General features: G+C 41.9%; 9 protein-coding genes across 9 annotated transcripts; 4 read left to right on the forward strand and 5 right to left on the reverse strand.

The window, feature by feature from the left end:
• Positions 1–29: 29 nt before the first annotated feature.
• AWJ20_3126 (N-acetyltransferase (predicted)) lies at positions 30–518 on the reverse strand (the record flags this gene model as incomplete). Its single annotated transcript, XM_018880125.1, has 1 exon — positions 30–518. The coding sequence occupies one exon, from the start codon at positions 516–518 to the stop codon at positions 30–32; it is 489 nt and encodes a 162-aa protein (XP_018737975.1).
• A 175-nt stretch (positions 519–693) lies between these two features.
• TIM50 (Tim50p) lies at positions 694–2,241 on the reverse strand (the record flags this gene model as incomplete). Its single annotated transcript, XM_018880126.1, has 1 exon — positions 694–2,241. One exon carries the CDS (start codon positions 2,239–2,241, stop codon positions 694–696), a length of 1,548 nt encoding a protein of 515 aa, XP_018737976.1.
• A 1,405-nt stretch (positions 2,242–3,646) lies between these two features.
• On the forward strand, positions 3,647–6,091 carry SAP1 (putative AAA family ATPase SAP1; the record flags this gene model as incomplete). Its single annotated transcript, XM_018880127.1, has 1 exon — positions 3,647–6,091. One exon carries the CDS (start codon positions 3,647–3,649, stop codon positions 6,089–6,091), a length of 2,445 nt encoding a protein of 814 aa, XP_018737977.1.
• A 238-nt stretch (positions 6,092–6,329) lies between these two features.
• On the forward strand, positions 6,330–8,039 carry TPA1 (Tpa1p; the record flags this gene model as incomplete). The annotated part of the gene is made up of 1 exon (XM_018880128.1): positions 6,330–8,039. The coding sequence occupies one exon, from the start codon at positions 6,330–6,332 to the stop codon at positions 8,037–8,039; it is 1,710 nt and encodes a 569-aa protein (XP_018737978.1).
• Positions 8,040–8,151: 112 nt separating this feature from the next.
• On the reverse strand, positions 8,152–8,922 carry AWJ20_3130 (hybrid alkaline phosphatase; the record flags this gene model as incomplete). Its single annotated transcript, XM_018880130.1, has 1 exon — positions 8,152–8,922. The coding sequence occupies one exon, from the start codon at positions 8,920–8,922 to the stop codon at positions 8,152–8,154; it is 771 nt and encodes a 256-aa protein (XP_018737979.1).
• A 1,131-nt stretch (positions 8,923–10,053) lies between these two features.
• Positions 10,054–10,980, reverse strand: GVP36 (Gvp36p; the record flags this gene model as incomplete). The annotated part of the gene is made up of 1 exon (XM_018880131.1): positions 10,054–10,980. The coding sequence occupies one exon, from the start codon at positions 10,978–10,980 to the stop codon at positions 10,054–10,056; it is 927 nt and encodes a 308-aa protein (XP_018737980.1).
• A 1,249-nt stretch (positions 10,981–12,229) lies between these two features.
• On the forward strand, positions 12,230–14,803 carry VAC14 (Vac14p; the record flags this gene model as incomplete). Its single annotated transcript, XM_018880132.1, has 1 exon — positions 12,230–14,803. One exon carries the CDS (start codon positions 12,230–12,232, stop codon positions 14,801–14,803), a length of 2,574 nt encoding a protein of 857 aa, XP_018737981.1.
• Positions 14,804–16,108: 1,305 nt separating this feature from the next.
• CEX1 (Cex1p) lies at positions 16,109–17,542 on the forward strand (the record flags this gene model as incomplete). The annotated part of the gene is made up of 1 exon (XM_018880133.1): positions 16,109–17,542. The coding sequence occupies one exon, from the start codon at positions 16,109–16,111 to the stop codon at positions 17,540–17,542; it is 1,434 nt and encodes a 477-aa protein (XP_018737982.1).
• A 1,188-nt stretch (positions 17,543–18,730) lies between these two features.
• Positions 18,731–20,077, reverse strand: DBP2 (DEAD-box ATP-dependent RNA helicase DBP2; the record flags this gene model as incomplete). Its single annotated transcript, XM_018880134.1, has 1 exon — positions 18,731–20,077. One exon carries the CDS (start codon positions 20,075–20,077, stop codon positions 18,731–18,733), a length of 1,347 nt encoding a protein of 448 aa, XP_018737983.1.
• Positions 20,078–20,677: the final 600 nt, after the last annotated feature.

A 20,677-nucleotide genomic window follows, 5' to 3' on the forward strand; every position in this document is an offset into this window, starting at 1 on the left:
GAAATTGACTACTTAGATTGCAATAGTATTTACAACTGACAGCCTAAAAATATGGTGTTTTCTAAGGGTGTATCATAGTATGCGGAGATAGTTTCGAATCCACATTTTTTATATAACTCAACGGCATCATTCATGATAGGAACAGTGTCCAACCGAATTTGCTTATAGCCGAGACTTTTGCCTGCTTCCATTATCTTCTTCACCATAGCGGTCCCGAGACCCAGTCCTCTCGCTTCTTCGCAGACATATAACCTCTTCATTTCGCAATATGATCCTTCCAATGGTCTTAAACCGACGCAGGCCAAAGGTTTTCCAGTCGTAGAATCCCTCGCCAACAGCAGCTCACCTGTGGGTGGGCTATATTTACCAGGCATGGACTCCAGTTCTTTGGAAATGTCCTGGAATGCCAAATTTATTCCTAGTGATCCGGCATATTCGACATATTTCAAAAATAACTTCAGAGTGTCCTCCAAGTCGGTGCTATTACGGACCTCGACAATATTGAATGTGTTAGTCATTCGGCGGTAATAAATATAGTGGAGATAAGATTGGCAAAAAGTTGTAGAGCTTATAAAATTCCAGCCGTGCCCGGAGAAGCAGGGCCCATGATCCGTCCTAGATGTCACAAAGAGAAAAGCTCATCTTAATAATTAGTTAAACAAATGAATTATCTATATACAAGAAATGACATGACTATTTGTCAGCTTGGACTTTGGCAACTGCCATCTCAGCCTGCTGAGCTTCCAGCTCCTTCTGCTTCTGAATGGCTGCAATCTCCTCTGGGTTGGGAAGTCCTTCAGTAACGAACTTATTGAGGGTAAATTTTTGCTCGTTAAGGATCTCCTTTTCACGTTGCTTTTCTTCAGCAAGCATCTTCTCACCATTCTCTTTGAGGTACTTTTGGAAGGCTTCGTAACCCTTTTGACCCTCTTGTCGGATGTAGTCCTGGGGCATCATTGGCTTAGGTGGAGCAGGAGGCTTTATTCCGAGGAAGGACGATGCCCAGTTTGCAGTTTGGTTTTGTTTATAAAATTCCTCTTCGAACTTTTTACGGGCAATAGCCTCTCTCCGAGCATACTCTTCAGCCATGTCTGTGTTTTCAAAGGCCTTGAGAATGGGACGGACATCCTTAATTGGTTGTGTAGCAATCCATTCAAGGAATGGGATCAACTTAACAAGTCCATCATCATCTCGTTGACCAGTCCAAGGTTTGACAGGAACTGCGTTCTCGGGTTGCATAGAATAGCAGGTAGGGTCTGTGTCGACAATAATTACTTTGCCCAAATCACGGTTCAAATTGTTAAGATCCTTGATAACCTTACCATCTCTGTAACGAGTGGCTTCACGGAAGAGGGCATATGAAACAGATGATCTATAAGGGTCGAGGGCTGCAACAACCTTCTCAGAATAAACTTGGTATTTGGAAGAGAAAATTACAATCTCGTAGTACTGAGCAAGGTAGCCAAGAAAATAATCGACACCAGGACGCTTGGCCGTTCTCCAACCATGTTCACGAGTCCATTCAGAATGCACCAAGAGGTCATCTAAAGACAACACCAATGTTAAAGGACGTCCGTATGGCTCTGGCAGAGGATCAGGCAATAGCTTCTCAAAAATTGGCTCATTAAAATAGTTGAAGATATCGCCCAAACGAGCTTTGGCACGGTTAAAACTGGCACCTGGTGAATATCCACCACTAATATCGGGATGTGATTTCTGCTCATTTTCTTCCCAATCTCTGGCCAAATAGGCACCACCTCCAAGGGCCATACCTAACAAAGCAGCGTAAAAGAGATTGCTACGTCGCTCTCTTCTTAGATCTGTAGATGACTTGTCACTCGACTTCTTGGCAGTACCCTTCCATCTTTCCTTTTGCTCTGGACTTGCACCTGCTTCACCGGATTCAGCAGAGTCAACGGATTCTGATGTGGATTCAGCTTGAGCAGCGTTGCTAGTCTCAGCTGATCCAGATGATTCATTAGAGCCCGTCTTTCCTGACTCTTTCTTTAGTGAATTTGTATCAATGCCAGCCTTTTCCAGAATATCATCTGTTAAAAGTGAAGAGACGGGTTCAGATTTTTTCTTGTCGCTTGAATAAAATCTCAGGCTGGAGCTACTTGATCCAGTGGCTAGTTTCATAGCATTTGAAATCGTAATTCGGGCACTGGCAGGGCCAGAGTGCAATTTTGCAGCTCCAGCAATGTTAGCATTAGCCACGCTTCGAAGAGCCAATCTCAACATTGTTGGACTCGCTTTAGTTATGTCAATCTACTAATTGTTGTAGTTGTAGTTGCAAACTCCGACTTTAGGACTCCTCATCTGCTACATGACATAGTAGTCTCTGATCAAATTCTTCGAATAGGCCGGGTAAGCACTTTTGTCACGTGAGGTCATAAAGTCGAGATATTACTCTTTCAACAAAATATCCGTACTCACCCCTTTTCTTTCCCTTCACTTTCGTTTTCCTTTCGTTTCTTTTCCCAATATTCCTGTTTTCCATGATTATCTGTGCCTGAATAAAAAATCATTATTGACGCTCTTTCTCAGGCTATAAGGAGAGTTCATTATAATCAACAAAACAAGTCCAGGCTGTCCAAAGCAGATCTCTGACGGCCATAGAAGTTTGTACTTTCAGATCAGGATAAGACTGGCAAACACGAATTTGTTTATTATCAAAAGGTGCTCCTCAGAAAAGTACTGAACACTTAAACCCCCCAGTAATTCATTAATTTGAGAAAACCATCCCGACATCCACCCACCCCTGAAGGAACAGTGTACTAACCCCAGCCCAGTCCCTTACATGATGCGGTGCGGATTCCTGCTTTGTTCAGCCGCAATCGTCTGTTTGTGAAGAAAAAACCCCGGTAGCAGTGATACCGCCTCGACATAAACACATCAGCCCGCATATAATAGCATACTGTAAATTGCATTTGTTTGTTTGTACTGCCACTCTCTCCATCGACCATTTCGTACACTCTACGCTTGTTACGACATAATATTTGACGTCCATTGGTGTCCATTATTTTTGATAATAAGTTTGCTCTTCACTAACCTAACCAGGGGTATTTGATTTTTCAACCCTATCTGTCCTTACCGCTAAACCTTCAAATCAGGTTAACAGGAAACAAGCAACCAACTGAAAGCCTTGCTTCTTGATTCTCTGCCGTATTGTAAACATATCAAACCTTAATCGGGGTTTTCGACAATAATACTGTCCTTGTGACCTACATGCTGTTTGGTTGAAACTTTTCTTACCAGCTTTTGTATTTTTATTGATCTCACGATTCGATTTACGCACCATTTGGTTTTTGCTAATCTTTACGACCTGTATCTGTTTTGTGGTTATATTGTCTGTTCTGATTTGTTCGACAACTTCGTATCATTTTGAATTTGTTTTGGTTCAATCGTTTCTTAGTTTTGTTGGATGGTATTGACTTCAAATTTGGGTGATTTCTTTATAGTCGTTTGTTTGGTTTTTTTACCACCAAAACATAGTTCCATTTCAACCTTGGGCTAAATATCTTGTTAGACCATCTTATCCCATAATCCTTCCTGTTTTAACGAATTCAGTCAGACGTATTCTAGACGAAGATTTCGACAGCCCATTAATTTCGCATTTGACGTCCCTATCTCCACTTCGTGACTGATGAACCTTATCCGCAAAGATAAAACCCAAGCTGCACTGCAGAAGACGTATGAGGATGCCTATCAGGCTTCGTTACAGGCCATTATCTTGGAGACCCAGAACGATCGCGACGCAGCCCTTGAATCCTGGAACTCCACCCTCAACTCCATTTCTTTGAATATGAGCAAATTTGACGGCAAAACACCGAAATCAGCATCTCACCAAGGCCTTATGTCATCTATTCTTGATATCGAACGACAGTGTCACGATCGTATCTCTTTTCTAGAATCAAGACGTTATCCTTCGACAAATCCTTATATGAATTCTTATTCAACTTCAAGTTCTACATTAAACGACGGTTCTAGCTCTACTGCCAACCATAAGAAATCTGTTTCTGAAATTGGCTCCTATTCAAGCAGTTCTGTATTGACTGTACCGCGGAAAAATTTACCCTCTAAAAGTGACCCACTAATCCCTCATCAGCCAAAGCCATTATCTGCACAACTTATTGCCATGAATGCACACCATAGAAGTTACTCTGGGTCCTCGACCCCTCCCTATTATACTACAGCCCCTTCGTCATCAACAACATCCCCTAGCTATCAGTCGCATTCTTCACAGCCACTGTCGACTTCGTCGCAGCCCCCACAGCCACCGCCACATCGTACTAATGCATCTTCTTCGTCAACACTTGTGCCAACTCAAACAACCCCGACCTTGAGAGCTAAATCGTCGGCCGATCTGGCTCCGGTAGGTGTTAAGTCTGCCCCAAAGTCTATGATGAAAACACTACGATCGTCTGGAAGATCTGGTAAGCTCGCCTATGGACAAAGAGGAGGCACATCGTCTGCATCAACTGCTGCTACTCTAGCATGGGGTACTGATTCACGGCCATCGACAGCGCCAAATGCTAGTTCACGAACAGTACCATCTAATGGAAGTTCGAAATCTTATGCCACGGGTGGAACTACAATTGCCACAGCTACTAAATCATCTCGTCCAGCCACATCAGCCCCTTCTTTACCTCGGTCGCAGCCTTCTCTTTTAGACGAACCATTAATCGACTTTACCAGTGATACTATTCAGCCAACGCGTACTAAATCACAGCCTGCTATTCAGCAACAGGCGGTAAAGAAGTCATATACACCTCCGTTAATTGCACCAATTGCTCACAAATATCCAATTCCAAGTACTGGTGTCAGACGGCAATCGCCTACTCAGAAACAGCCAACTCGCTCTTCTCCTGCTCCACCTTCCTCCAATTCTCACCTGGCCCCTAGCAATAAACTTTCGGCACAACAGGCGGTGTTAAAACGGTCTATGGCGTCTAACGCCATTTCATCGACAACAGCTCAAAAACCCGTTACCGGTACCAACAAAACGGGACCGAAGCCCAAGGTTGGCCCAAAGCCAAAGGCTGGACCAAAACCGAAAACTGCCGGGACTGCTGGCAGTGCAGGTTCGAACTCAACTGCTAAAACAGAGGAGTCGACACCAGAAACTGAATGGGATAAAATGGCTAAAGAAAAAATCAAAGGTATTCGCGGCATTGATGAAAATGCAGCTAACCAGATATTAAACGAGATTGTTCTAAAAGGAGATGAGGTTCACTGGGAAGACATTGCAGGTCTTGAACAAGCTAAAACATCGCTCAAAGAGGCAGTTGTATATCCATTTCTACGCCCTGATTTGTTTTCGGGTTTACGAGAACCTGCTCGCGGTATGTTACTTTTCGGTCCTCCGGGAACTGGTAAAACAATGCTGGCTCGTGCAGTTGCAACTGAATCCAATTCAACATTTTTTGCTATATCTGCTTCATCTCTGACTTCTAAGTTCTTAGGTGAATCAGAGAAGCTTGTTCGAGCACTTTTTCAAATGGCGAGAGCATTCGCTCCCTCCATTATTTTTGTCGATGAAATTGATTCGTTACTTGCTACTCGTAGTGAAAATGGAGAACATGAGGCTTCTAGACGTATTAAAAATGAATTCTTAGTACAATGGAGTGACCTTCAACATGCTGCTGCTGGAAGAGATAATGGCGATGATTTAGAGCGAGTGCTAGTGTTGGCTGCAACCAATCTTCCCTGGGGAATTGATGAGGCTGCTAGAAGACGTTTCGTTCGAAGGCAATATATACCCCTTCCAGAAAGGGAAACACGGGCAGCTCATCTTCAGAAGTTGTTGAGTAATCAAAAGCATGCTTTGACGGAGGCTGATTTCCAAAAATTAGTTGATCTCACAGATGGATTCAGCGGATCTGATATGACGGCTCTTGCTAAAGACGCAGCAATGGGACCACTACGTTCTCTCGGAGAGGCGTTGTTGACCACACCCCGAGACCAGATTCGCCCAATGGGTATTGAAGATTTTGTATCCAGCTTGAGAACAATCAGGCCAAGCGTATCCAAAGAAGGTTTGAAAGCTTTTGAAGACTGGGCTGCTTTATACGGTAGCTCTGGTGCTTAAAGTCACTACATAATTCTCTTGGTTAGATCAATTTGTAGTTATTTATTTATTAATCTCTCATGAATGGTATTCGTTTTATAATATTGCCCTGTAGCGTTTCTCTTGTCAAAGGGTCCACTTTAATCTTGCATGAAGCCGCACAGACATCATCCCAAATTATGCATGAAAAATATATCAGTATATCTATCGAATCGAGAAATATAAGATCATACTACCATTGTGCGCATGAAACATCAAGATGACTGCGGACTCCAAAAGACTGATTGATAATAACTCTGTTGTGGGAGAAGAAGCCACAAAAAAACAAAAAACTGAGTCATCTTCTGAAATCGGCATTGCTGGCTCATTTTCGGAGAACTTGCTCACCGACGAACAAGCTAAGGGGGCTTTGAAAGTTTCAATTGAGACATCAGGCCCATATAAACATGGTGTCATAAAACCGCTAATAAATGATGAATTGCTGCGAAAAGTTCGAACAGAGATTTTGAATGAGTTACATTTTACGAGAAAAGAAACCGATATTTATAAAGTCAATCAGACTGGAGATTTGGCTAATTTGTCTGGTCTTGATGAGGAAGAACTTTCCAAGCTGGCATCATTAGCTAAATTGAGAGAAGCACTGTATTCAAAAGAATTTAGAGAATATCTTAGTTACGTTGCCCAATCCGGTCCTTTATCGGGTGTTAAACAAGATATGAGTATCAACTTGTACGACAAAGGATGTCATTTATTAAACCATGATGATGTTATTGGATCTCGTAGAATATCGTACATCTTGTATTTGACAGACCCCGATAAGGCTTGGAAAGCGAAGTGGGGAGGTGCACTACGTTTGTATCCTACTGTTGTTCCTAACATTCCAGAGGCGGACTGGAGTGTCAGTCTTCCACCAGCTTGGAACCAGTTGTCGTTCTTCACCGTACAACCTGGCCTCAGTTTCCATGATGTTGAAGAGGTTTCTTTTGACAAGCCGCGTTTATCGATTTCGGGCTGGTTTCATATTCCCCAGAAAGGTGAAGAGGGCTTTGTTGAGGGTGAACAAGAGGAGACTGAAGCCAGAAGCTCACTCAGGCAACTTCAGAGTCGAGAGCTTCTAGACTATGATTTCCCTAAGAGAGATTTCATGAGCTACGATCTTGAGAACACTAGTGCGGGTTCTGATTTTACAGACGAGGACAGGAAATATCTCTCTAAATTTCTAAATCCTAAGCACCTCACCAATGAGGCCATAGCCGAATTGAGTGAAAACTTCGGAGATAATTCTATGCTATCAATTGAAGGGTTTTTGAATCCTGAATATTCTGAAATTGCTAAAGGTTTGATTGACGGAGAAGATTTATCACCAAATATGCCAAAGCACTCGTCTGAAGTAACGGAGCCCTGGAAACTGGCCCGACCACCCCATAAACAACGGTATCTATATTTGGATGGGCCTGATAGCGAGCATAGTGTGGATAAGTTGCCAAAAACTGAAAAGTTACTTGTCGAGCTGGGTCAGCTTTTTCATCATGTGTCGTTTCGAAAATGGCTTTATTGTATTTCAACATTTACTCCAACCGAGGGTTCTTGTATAGCAAGGCGGTTCAGACCGGGTTATGATTTCACTTTGGCAACTTCTCATGACTCAGAGGAACAGGTTCTTGAAGCCACTCTTTCACTTACTCCCTCGGAGGGATGGGGTGATGGTGAATTAGGTGGTTATGATCTTTGTATGGCGGTCGATGAGGAGGACGAAGATGACCCTGCAGTCTACAAAGGAGGTAGCAAGGAGAAGGATGAAGATTCAGTCTTGTTTACTAACCAGCCTTCCTGGAATGTGTTCCACTTAATTGTTCGTGACAAAGGTTTGCTGAGATTTGTGAAATACGTAAGCAAGAGTGCTCCAGGTAGTCGATGGGATTTAACTGCTGAGTGGAAGGTAGCGCCTGAAGATGAGGATGAGGAATAGACCATACAAATCACTCAGGATACATTTGTATCATTAAAGCAAATATTGTATATATGACTTTCTATAATTTATTAATATAAATAACAACTAATTTAGAACCGATATGAATATCTTAAAGAGGTTCACTGATAATGCCTCCCAAAAGATTTTCAAGTTCAATCGAGGTCTCTTGAAGAAGACTTGGTGGAACATCTCTGGTGCCGAGAGGCACTGGCTCGCTGATAAGACCTCCCAAAAGATTTTCAAGTTCAATCGAGGTCTCTTGGAGGAGACTTGGCGGAACATCTCTGGTGCCGAGAGGCACTGGCTCGCTGATAAGACCTCCCAAAAGATTTTCAAGTTCAATCGAGGTCTCTTGGAGGAGACTTGGCGGAACATCTCTGGTGCCTAGAGGTACTGGCTCGCTGATAAGGCCTCCCAAAAGATTTTCAAGTTCAATCGACGTCTCTTGGAGAAGACTTGGTGGAACATCTCTGGCACCGAGAGGTACTGGCTCGCTGATGAGACCTCCGAGAAGATTTTCAAGTTCAATGGAGGTTTCTTGGAGGAGACTTGGTGGAACATCTCTAGCCTTCAGAGGTACTGGCTCGCTGATAAGACCACCAGCAAGGTTCTCCACTTCAATCGAGGTTTCTTGGAGGAGACTAGGAGGGACACCTCTGGCAATGAGACTACCAGCAAGGTTCTCCACTTCAATCGAGGTCTCTTGGAGAAGACTTGGGGGAACGTCTCTGGTGTTTACAGGAAGAGGTTCCAAAAGAAGACGACCCACATCATTTTCTACCTCAATAGAAGCTTGTTGGAGAGTGCTAGGTGGAACGGCAGGCGCAGCTCTAACGAGAGCAATTGAAGCAGCGGTCAAAGTAATTGCGCTCAAATGCATCTTTAATCTGGACTACTTTATCTGGACTACTTTATCTTTCTTTTAAAATAGAGAAAATCGATATACTTGTGTTTACTTATATAGTCTGCCATCTCAGCACGCTTTTTATGTAAGATCTTCGGAAATACTAGTTGGAATGATTCCAAGTCAAGGTGGTTACGGGCTAATCTATGTAGATCTTGGATTTCTCGAAAAATATCGATCGACATTTCGTTCCTGATGCTGCACGACAGTGCAAATGCTCTTCGAACAACAATATAAAGAGTTAGAACTTTTAGTTCTCTATTCTCTATCAAACGTTCTAGCAATATTTCTCTTGATTTTCCAACCACACCCCCATTCTCCAGACGTTATACTCTATGAATAATTACTCAGAGGCCGGGTTCTTGTGTCGGATTTATGCATGCGATCGATCGAGCCCTTGCATGTCTACGATATGTGGTAATAATGATGGGCATCATTTCAGTAAACAATTCCTTCTAAGGACAAGTTTTAACAAGTTTAAGTTGGCTGATAGTAATAATAACTCAAGGTCCTAGAAATCTTCGTTACTGTTGAGTTGGTTTAGGCTGGTGGCTTGTTATCAAGTCATTATCATTTTGGATCAATGACATGCTGCAGTATAAGTTCTGACCGTGTAGATCTGTTTCCTTGATCCTCGATTCATACACTTCGCTATGGACATTCTGGTCATCAACGGTTTCCAGAGTAAGGCTGGTACGAGTGGCAACGTCGTATTAGAGAATGGAATAGTAGAGATTTTTGAAACTGATAAGGATATTAGACGCTGGTGGAGGTAGATCGCGTTCATCGTTCGGATGGCCTCCAGCCTATTCAATCTACATATTTGACAGAGTGATTCGATGCATAGAACCGAACAACATGTCAGTAATAATGTAAAGAATCTGTTAGGAAATCTGACAGGTCATGAGTTGGGTATGGATATCTGACGATCAGAGTATATAAACTGAGTAACTTCTCAATTAGATAAGCAATCCTTAGGTATATTCATAGCAGATAGATATGGCTAGGCCATCTAACAGTATAAGGAATGAAAACCTTCAAGAACAATAGAAAATAATAACAATAATAATAATTATGAGACAAGGAAAAAAAGAATAACTAACTAACTTATGAAGTTTCACGGCTCTTGCGGTATGTGGATTCTTGCTCACTTTGTAAGGTCTCAATCTCAGGCAGTAGATCGCCAAGAATCTCAGAAGCAGCCTTGTGGAAAGCCAATTGAGCAGTAATCAACTCCAACAAGTTTCTAAGAGGCTCGGGAGTGTCAAGGACATTCTTCATAACGCTGACAGCTTCCTCAGTAGCAGCCACAAATTCGTCTTCAGCATGTTCAACTTCGATTTGGGCAGCAGCTTGCTTCTCAGGTTTGGCAACCTTGGCACTGGCCTTAGCAGCGTCCAAAGTCAAACGAGCATTTTGGACATTTCTTCTAGCCTTGGTAGCAAATTGGATTGAAGTGTTGAGAGTAGTGGTGAAAGCAGCATTGAATCTGGTGACAATGAGTTGATCTTGGCTCAAACGGGCTTCACCGATTTTCTCTTCAGCAACAGCATACTTTTGGAGAGCATTAGCAAGAGGTTGAGAGTCTGAAGAAGAAGAAAGACTTTCGGAACCAGCCAAAGCAGCTCTGCCAAGAGCATGGTTAAGAGTCTTGGGCTCTTTCTGGGAACCAGGGCTAGTAAGAATATTTTGAGCTTCTTGAGCCGACTGGGCATGAGACAAAGTAGTCACCTTCTCAGAAATCGTACGAGACAAATCAACAAATGATTCACGTAAGTTAGGAGGATAGTCGTAGCCTTCATTCTCATATTGAGAAGTGACCGACAATAACTTTTGGTGAACCAACTTCAAAGCATCGATACGACGTTCAAGCTCAAGATATTCCTCAGGCAATTCGGTTTTGTCTTCAGCATTTCCAAGTCTCTCTTGAATCAAACGAGTAGTACGCTTAGCGAAAGGAGTGAACGATTGGCTAATGCCGGATACGCTGCCTTGCAGAGATTGGAAAGACTTGTTGAAATCGAAGCCACTCATATTTACCGTTTTTAATTGAAATAGTTCTAATTTATTCTCTGGGTTGTACCGAAACTGATGGATCAGGTCGCAAAAAATCTATTCAGAATGTATAAATTAAAATCAATCGAAATCAATTGATGCTGTACGGTTGTAACTGATAAAGGTGATCAAGCAAAGTTAAGGCTGCGAAAACTAGGTTAAACTGCTGCACACACCACTGTCAACACGTAAAGGGACGTGTAACAAAGCAGGGTAGGGACCTGTACAGCCAAGATAGGGTGCGCCCTGGTTTTGCCGCGTGTTCGCCTCTTTTGCGATTTGCGATGCTAGCGCCTCTGATGCATGAAATAAGATTGATTGTACTGCCCTAGCTCAAGACGTGATTTTTGGAATTCTTTCTTTTTATTTTTTTTATTAATGTTAGTTTTTTTGATATTGTTTTCTTGATTATTTTCCTTAGATTGTTTCTTCATGATAGTGTAAAGTTATATATATATAATTTTTATTTACAAGACAGTTTGTTCATTAGGCATCTTACATATGTTACGCGTTGCTGCCATATATGGACATAATAGTATTGACAGTTTAGCTTCACAGTTTAGCTCCTCTGTTTAACATATTTAACACATTTAACACATAAGACAATTTTTTCTAAACTATATCTGAGGGATTGTAATGGCAAGGACTTGAGTGGTCCTCTTGACACAGAATTCAGCAGTTGTCAAAAAAGGATTAAATTGGCGCACGTGACAAAATTACCCCTACACGGCTGTTTGATGTTCAATGTTTATTGATTTGAGGAAGTTAACACCAGCCAACCGACATTACCAGTTTGTTTCTGGATCGGTCTCCTGGAAAATATGGGTATGTACCATTTGATACTGTTGTTACCTGTGGAAATTAATATCCAGAGCCAATTGAACTAATTACTAACGATATTTTAGATAAAGAGCTTCAGAAAGGTTTGAGCGACCGGCTCTATGATAAGCGTAAAGTTGCAGCTCTTGAACTGGAACAAGTTATAAGACAATGTATCCAAGACGGCGATAGAGACAAGATAAGAGCAATTATTGATGAATTGTGTAGAAATTTTGCTTATGCTGTTCACAGTCCTAATAGTCGAAATGGGGGTCTGATTGGTCTAGCTGCTGCTGCCATTGCTTTGGGACAAAACGAAGTCGCTCTCTATCTAGAAGATATTATTCATCCTGTACTGGCTTGTTTTGGCGATCAAGATGCCAGGGTTCGATATTATGCTTGTGAAAGCATGTATAACATTGCCAAGGTCTCAAAAGGAGAGATCCTCCTTTATTTTAACGAAATATTCGATGCTTTGTGCAGACTAGCTGGGGATTCCGACCCTGCTGTTAAGAATGGTGCTGATTTATTGGATAGACTTATAAAAGATATTGTAGCAGAGAAAGCTGCTACTTACGTATCTGTCATTCCAAAGACATCTCCAACAATGCCAGTGTCATCACTACAAATCGAGAATGAGGATCCCAATAAACCTATTTTATTACAAGAACCAATCCAAACTGAAACAACATTTTCATTAGCGAAATTTATCCCCGTGCTTATGGAACGGGTTTATGTTATTAACTCATATGCCAGAATGTTCCTTGTCTCTTGGATTACGCTATTAGATTCAATTCCTGACCTAGAATTGATTAGTTACCTCCCCTCATTTTTAGGTGGACTCATATCTTTCCTTAGCGACCCAAGCGAAGATGTGCGAGTGGCCACTATGAGCACATTGAGTGGTTTTTTACAGGAGATTAGACGAATTACTAATATTAAAAAGGCGGTAGCTTTAGAAAGAGAGAACAAAAGAAAGATGAAAGAGATCGAAGATGAGCGAAGAGCCAGTAATAGTAGCACAGAAGATATTCCCCCCGATAACGAAATTATTGGAGGTGTTCGAGCATTGGATTTAGATGAAAACGGCGAGAAAATACATGATAGTCAGTCTACACTTCTCAAGTCGAGTCAGGCGACCAAACCTCTAGTATCCCAAGCCATTGGTCAGGGGCCCATTTCAACTAACCCTGATCCTTCTCCTAAATACCCTCCAAACCAGACAAACCAGGATGAACTCGCAAGAATCAACTCTACAGACACAATTCATCAGGAATCTGACGCACTATCGCTTGTCCAGACGCCCCAGCAGTATTCACCAGAAAATGCCCTAGTAGAATATACTCCTGATCATGAGGAAGACGACGATTCTGAAACGGATGAGGGTCTTTACATCCCAGGACAAGATGTATTCATAAACTACGACAAAATTATCGAGATACTTATTTCCCATCTAGATTCTTCCGAGGAGAACATTCAAATAATGGTCTTGTCTTGGATTGAAGCTCTCTTGGATGTTTCACCTTCTAGCATGTTGGCTTATGGCCCTAGATTTCTTTCAGTTCTATTACCGACCATGGCATGTGATGGTCATAGCTTGCGGCAGGCCGCCGAGCGCGTGAATGACAAGATGCTCCAGCTTATTTTAGATTTGCCTGACAACAACCCTGATGATTCGGATTATGAGGCAGCAGATAGTGATAACTCTCCAAGCAAATTGGACTATGCTGCCACTGTCAACTCTTTGACTTTACACTTTTTGAATGAAAAGGAAGAGACTAGGGTTGCAGCTTTAGATTGGCTGATAATGCTACATCGTAAGGTTCCTCGCCGTATACTTGCGATAAACGACGCTACTTTTCCTGCTCTATTGAAAACATTATCGGACCCCTCGGAGCAAGTCATTACAAAAGATTTACAGCTTTTGGCTCAAATTTCTTACAACTCCAATGATGAGTATTTTGCAGTTTTTATGGTTAATCTATTAAACCTGTTCAGTACAGACAGGCGATTGCTTGAATCACGGGGAAAGCTGATAATTCGTCAATTATGTATTAGTTTGAATCCAGAACGTATTTACCGGACTATGGCTGATATCCTGGAACGAGATGATGACGTTGAGTTTGCCAGTTTGATGGTTTTAAATCTTAACAACAATCTAATAACTGCTCCAGAACTAGGTGATCTACGGACTCGACTTCGAAGTTTGGATACCCGTGATGGTGCAAGCTTTTTTGTTGCTTTATTTAAGTCATGGTGTCACAATTCGGCAGCGGCTTTATCTCTGTGTCTACTTGCACAAGCATATGAGCATGCATTTCAAGTGCTCCAGATCATAGTCGAGTTTGATGTGAGTGTCGCCCTATTAGTTCAGATGGACAAATTAGTTCAGCTTCTCGAAAGTCCTATATTTACACAACTGAGGTTACAATTATTGGAGCCCGAAAAATATCCGTTCCTGTACAAAGTTCTCTACGGTATTCTAATGATTCTTCCCCAATCTTCTGCATTCAACACCCTTAAGAATCGTCTTAACAGCGTTTCTGCAATTGGCTACGTACATCTTCCCCAACCACGGTCACTATCTAGTGTCACTTCTGCCAATAACACGACTATCCCCAGTAAAGCATCACTAAAGCACAATTACCGTGATGATATCAAGTGGATGGAACTTTTGGATAAATTTCGAACGGTGCAGAAACGACTTCAGGCGGCAAGAAATCAGACATCTATCAAGTCATTCAGACCACATAGCACCGATACGAGTCGTATAACCAGTCCAGTGTTTTCTACCGACCCGGCTCCCATTACAAACAAATTAAACAATTACAAATCTGGTTTGAATCGTTCTACAGACCGTAATTACAATAATGGTGGAACATCCAGTAAACCTGGGCAAGTCACAGGCTCAACAATTCGTAGTAGACTTACCGGTGGTAGAGGGCCGTTTGGACTGCGAAAACAGTCTGAAGATAAGAAGTAAGTCCACACATATGTATTGTAATTATTGATGACAGCATTATATTGTGAAAGCTACCGATACACTAGTAACAGTCGACCTAAACGTACGTTCAAGTCTGCTGTCCAGAATGAAAAGTTTGTTGGGTATTTTCGTCACCCTTGCACTTGTATTTTGGTTATCTAATATCACCACCTTGAAGGGGTGCATTTTTCCCCGGAAGGGGTATATTCAGGGGTACATATATCCTCGTTACAGTCATATAATAGGAAATTGCACGATACTTGATCTATTCCTAGTTCGTGAACAAGCAGCAGCAGCGGCAGCTTATTATCAAAATACGTGTATAATTGAAAAGTGAGCTAGACATATACAAACAATAGCAGCATTTCTCCAATGGACTTTTTAACAAGGACTATTGGATCTTTAACAGGTCTCAATATTCCTTTCACTATCGGTGAGCAAATTAATACCACTTCTTTAGATCTACAATTTCCGTCAATTTGGGCGATTCACCACGGCACAGTGAAAGTAAGTGATTCATGGATACTGGCCCAGAAAAAGTCTCAACTAACCAGCATATAGAGCGACTCTTCGAAATGTACATTGTTTATATTTGACTCTAAAGCATTGGCTTCTAAAGGGAGAATGCCATTAGCAAAAAATATGTTGCAAAAGTTGAAAAAGCTCCGGATTCCCGGTATATTGAAGATTATTGATTCGTACGAGGTAAGTGGAAGCATCCTGGAATCTTGTCTTCCAAAGCCACGTCAACTAACATTGTAACTAGAGTGACACGTCTATAATCATTGCTACTGAACATGTTTTGCCTTTGTATCAAAGTTTAGATCAATTGACTAATGAGACTAAGACCTGGGGTCTCGGTGCCGTATTTGTATGTAACCGACTTCATTTGTTTGGATTGAGTCCCAAAAAACTAACTTAATATAGCAAACGCTATCCAATATTGAAAATCAAGCGTCTCACGTACATGGAAATTTCAATTTAGGTTCTATTTTCGTGACCGACTCTGGCGAATGGGTCATTGGTGGCCTGGAACTTACATCCACGGTCCTCAAAAATGCAGTTGATGACGGAGATGGAACAATTTTGACCTATGGGGGTCTTCTCCCAGGATGTAATTCTTATGCACCCCCTGAAGTACTTAAAGACGGATGGCAGACCATCAAAAGGCTGCCCAATGCTGTGGATTCATGGCAAAGTGGTTTATTAATATACGAAATTTATAACGGCCCCATACCTATATCTGGAAATGGCAAATCTGTTTCAGGGGGGCGTGGTAAAATACCATCTACTGTACTTTGGAATATGCAAAAGACTTTATTAAACGGAAATCCTAGATCCAGGCCGAGAATTTCAAAGTTACTTGAAAACCCCCAAGCGACTGAAGCATTGAGGACCGATATGACTGAGATTTCTGATTCGCTGAATAGATTGACCATTTTAGATGACTATGAATTTGGTCACTTTTTGGATAAAGTCGGTACAACAGCATCCAAATTTCCTCCTGCATATGTCCACTATAAGCTATTGCCAGAGCTAGTTAAATGTCTTGAGCTTGGTAAAGGCGGGATTAAGGCTCTGACAACAATTATTGAGTTTGGTAAAGATCTCCCAGAAGCTCATTATCAAAAAACTGTTACGCCCGTGATTGTCAACTTGTATGCATCACCAGATCGTGTTATTCGGTTACAACTACTTCAAAGCTTGCCAGATTATATTGAATTTTTGGATAGCAAAACTGTATCCAACAAAATATTCCAACATCTGGCTACTGGATTCTCTGATACAGAACCAGTAATCAGAGAGCAATCGTTAAAGTCTGTTCTTCATATTGTCGATAAGCTAACATCTAAACAAGTAAATGGCGATTTGTTGCGGCTTTTGGCAAAAACTCAGAATGACACAATCCCAGAAATACGTGCCAATACAACGATATTGCTGGGTAGAATATCCGAAAAGTTCTCACCGTCAACTCGATCTGGCGTATTGGTAGCCGCTTACACGAGGGCGCTTAAGGATCCCCATGTTCCTTCAAGATTGGCAGCTTTATTAGCTCTTGGGGCATCTGTAGAATATTTCTCACCCGAGGAATGTTGTTCCAAGCTTATGGGTGCAGTGTGCCCTTCTTTATTAGACAAAGACCCAACAGTCCGGACCCAGGCGGCCTCTACAGTAGACACCCTCTTAACTAAAATCAAAAATCGAGCGGAATCGATGAACAAGTCTGCTGTTCCCGGAAATGAGAGTCAGGCATCTGCCTCGACTAGTGATCTGACAGGTATGTATTACAGCTTTAAAGCTTTTGGAGTTCCCATAACTCTAGGAATTTCGGAATTAAACAAGTCGGCTGCAGCAGAGCAGGGTATCGACGTCACTCGAGCTGTGTCTGCTCCTGCCGTGGAGTCTCAAACCTCAGTCAATCCATTGAAAGCTCGCGAATCACCAGTAACTACAGACTTTAATCCTTTCCAGCCTAATCTTGCAGATGATTTCAACGATGACCATTGGGCTCCTCAAGATGATGAAGACAATGATGGTGCATGGGGATCTTTTAATGACGATTTCAATCCTTCTCCCAAAGTGAGCAAGAAGCAGCCAAGTTCGGCCACAAAAGTCCAGAAGACGAAACCCATCAGTGCATCTAAAATAGTCCTGACAAAAAAGGTTGCGTCTCTTTCGTTGGAACCTGATGCTGCTGGCGATGATGATGAGGTAGACGAGTGGAGCAACTGGGACTAGTCTGTACCATATATAGATATTGGTCTTCTATGTAAAGCAAAAGTTAATGGACTCTTATCCTATTCTCTATATAGTCATGCAAAAGGGGTTGACAAAAGTCCATCCCCATAATAAAACAATTATAAAATCTAAATAATAATAAAAAAATCTTAGCAACCTTAGAACCTGCGGTTGGTAAGTGGAGCAGTGTTAGCACCACTAGAAGAACCTCCACGACCAAAACCACGGCCACCGCCACCGTAACGCGAACCTCCATAACCACCGCCGTTACGGCCACCATATCCACGACCACCACCGTAACGACCACCGCCACCACCACCGCGAGGACGAACCATTTCTTGCAGCTTGGGGTCGATGTCTTGCTTGGCCTCTGACAATACAGTTACCAAATCCTTGGCTTGCTTGCTGTTGTCTTGAGTAAACAGAGTGTAGGCAGTACCCTTACTACCGGCACGACCAGTACGACCAATTCTGTGGACGTAATCTTCACTGTTGCTAGGGTAATCGTAGTTAAGAACAAAGTTGATTCCCTTGACATCTATAAATTGTTAGTAAATAATTCTCACCATAAGAAAAGAAAGGCTATCATCGCAGGCACTGCTAAGTGTCTGCGATAACCTGCAAATTCTAATACTTAAAACCCTTTGCAAACAAAACTGTGAAACGATAAAAGCAGAAAACGGGACATTCTAAAATATTTCTTTACGAGCGATAAGAGTGAGTAGTTGAAACTATCAATACGATCTCTCATCAATCTCCCTGGATACACTTTGTAATTCTTTTCATCAATACTCTTTCCTTCTTGGCAGTCATCTATCCGGAGCGGTGTATCATTTCAAGTTGTGTAGAAGTATCTATCATACTCCTTGAACACAAAATATATAATCGCTTCGTTCATCTAAACAATCACACGAATGTAATAACTCGAACTAGTCGGTTTAGAACCGAGGCGATTTACAATACTCATCCGGCTCAGTGTAATAAAACACTGATGTTAGAAATTCATTCAAAGCAGTTGTTGTCAACAGCTCAAATGTAAGACCTAGAAAGAAAGGGGTATCTAATCGTGTCATAAGAATGTATCGGGGTAAAAAATCAAAATAAAGAAAATTCCAGTTTCAGCTTGAATAATTAGTGTAGCCTGTTATTAATGACCACACAAAAAAAATGTTCCACAATGGTTATGTTCTAACCAGGGCATTTCAAATACGTACCAATACCACGAGAAGCGACATCAGTGGCAACCATGATTGGAGATCTACCAGTCTTGAATTCGTTGAGGACCCAGTCACGTTCTGATTGTTGTTTATCACCGTGGATGGCAAGAGCGGGCCATCCTTCTTGACGAAGATACTTGGTAATATCATCAGCAACTCTCTTAGTACCTGTGAAAATAAGGATTTTAGAGTTCTTGTCTTCCATGGCGTCAGTGAGGAACTTAACCATCTTGTCACGTTTCTCATACTCGCTGACAACTTCGACGATTTGCTTAATATTATGAGAAGCAGAAAGCTCCAAAGAACCAATGTTCACTTGAATATAATCCTTAAGGTAATCGTGAGCCAATCGTTGAACTTCTTTAGGCCAGGTAGCAGACCACATAAGAGTTTGACGGTCAGGACGAATTTGGTCGACAATCTTTCTGATCTGAGGCTCGAAACCCATATCAAGCATACGGTCTGCCTCATCCAAAACAAGATAAGTAACACGACGCAAATTGGTCTTTCCACTTTCAATCATATCAATCAATCGACCAGGAGTGGCAATACAGATTTCAACACCACGAGCCAAGTCTCTGATTTGTTGACCACGAGGGACACCACCGTAAACACAGGTGTTACGGATACGAGAAGAACGACCAAACTTGCTACATTCTTGTTGAATCTGAACAGCCAACTCACGGGTAGGAGCTAAAACAAGAACAATAGGACCATCGCCAGGAGAAAGTAAAGGTTGAGCATTAATGTGGACAATAGCAGGAAGACAGTAACTGAGAGTCTTACCAGAACCAGTTGAAGCAATACCAATAACATCTCTACCAGACAAAGCCATGGGCCAACCTTGAGACTGAATAGCAGTGGGGTTGGGGAATCCTTGCTGTTGAATTTCCTTCAAAACATAAGGTGGGAAACCGGCTTCCTCGAAAGTTTCAACTGGCTTGGGAATATTGGTTCCATACACAGTCATGTTCTGTTGCTTTCTGAAAGCAGCGACCTCCTCATCGGATCTGTTGGCAACAACTTCATTTTCTTGGTAGAAGTTCTTCTCGAACTTTGGCAAGCTGTCAAGGTCGAATTCTTGCTTTTGCAAGTTATCACCCAAGTTGCTCATTCTGTCACCACCACCGTAGCCACTGTCTCTACCGCCGAAACCACGGCCACCACCGTTTCCACCTCTGTATCCGCTACCATAGCCACCACTTCCACCACGGCCACCAGAGCCTCCGTTACGGCCGCCACCGTAACCACCACCATTTCCATAGCTATTGTAACGACCGCCGCCGCTGCTGTAAGTAGAACCACCGTCGTAAGTCATTTTAACTAGTTTCTATCTTTGACTGTGACTTAGTTAAAACTTGTTTTTTTGTTTTCTTTTAAAGTAAAAAAAAATTTATTTACCAAAAAAAAGAACGTTGTTAGAAAATAAAAATTTCTGCTGGAAGTCCTAATCTTTTTATATCCCGATGCCCGAACCCTGCTCAAAAAAAAAAAAAAAAAAAAAAAAAAAAAAAAAAATTCGAAATAAAACTTAACTCCCTAACCCAATGCCATCCTACGTGTCACGTGATGTTTATCGTCGGTCGAGATAATTTAGGTACACCAGCAATAGGCTCTACTAATAAATAAAATTAGGTGAAAACTGTGTTACAACATATATAACTAGTAAAAATAAATAAGTGGAAAGGTTAAAAATCGTCGTCGTCAAATTGGAGATCGTCGGATCTATTTGAAAGTGCGACCTTTTTTGCAGCTTTAACAAGATCACTCTCATTTCTATCGCCGTCGTGCTCATCGTCTTCGTCATCTTCATCGTCAGACCTCTCTTCAAACTCATCATAATCATTTTCATCTTCGTCTTCATCATCCTCTACATCATCAATGCAAAAACCTCCTTTCAGAGGAGGTGGGGTGTGAC

This window comes from Sugiyamaella lignohabitans, chromosome B, assembly GCF_001640025.1.
Source record: "Sugiyamaella lignohabitans strain CBS 10342 chromosome B, complete sequence".
NCBI lineage: Eukaryota > Fungi > Ascomycota > Dipodascomycetes > Dipodascales > Trichomonascaceae > Sugiyamaella > Sugiyamaella lignohabitans.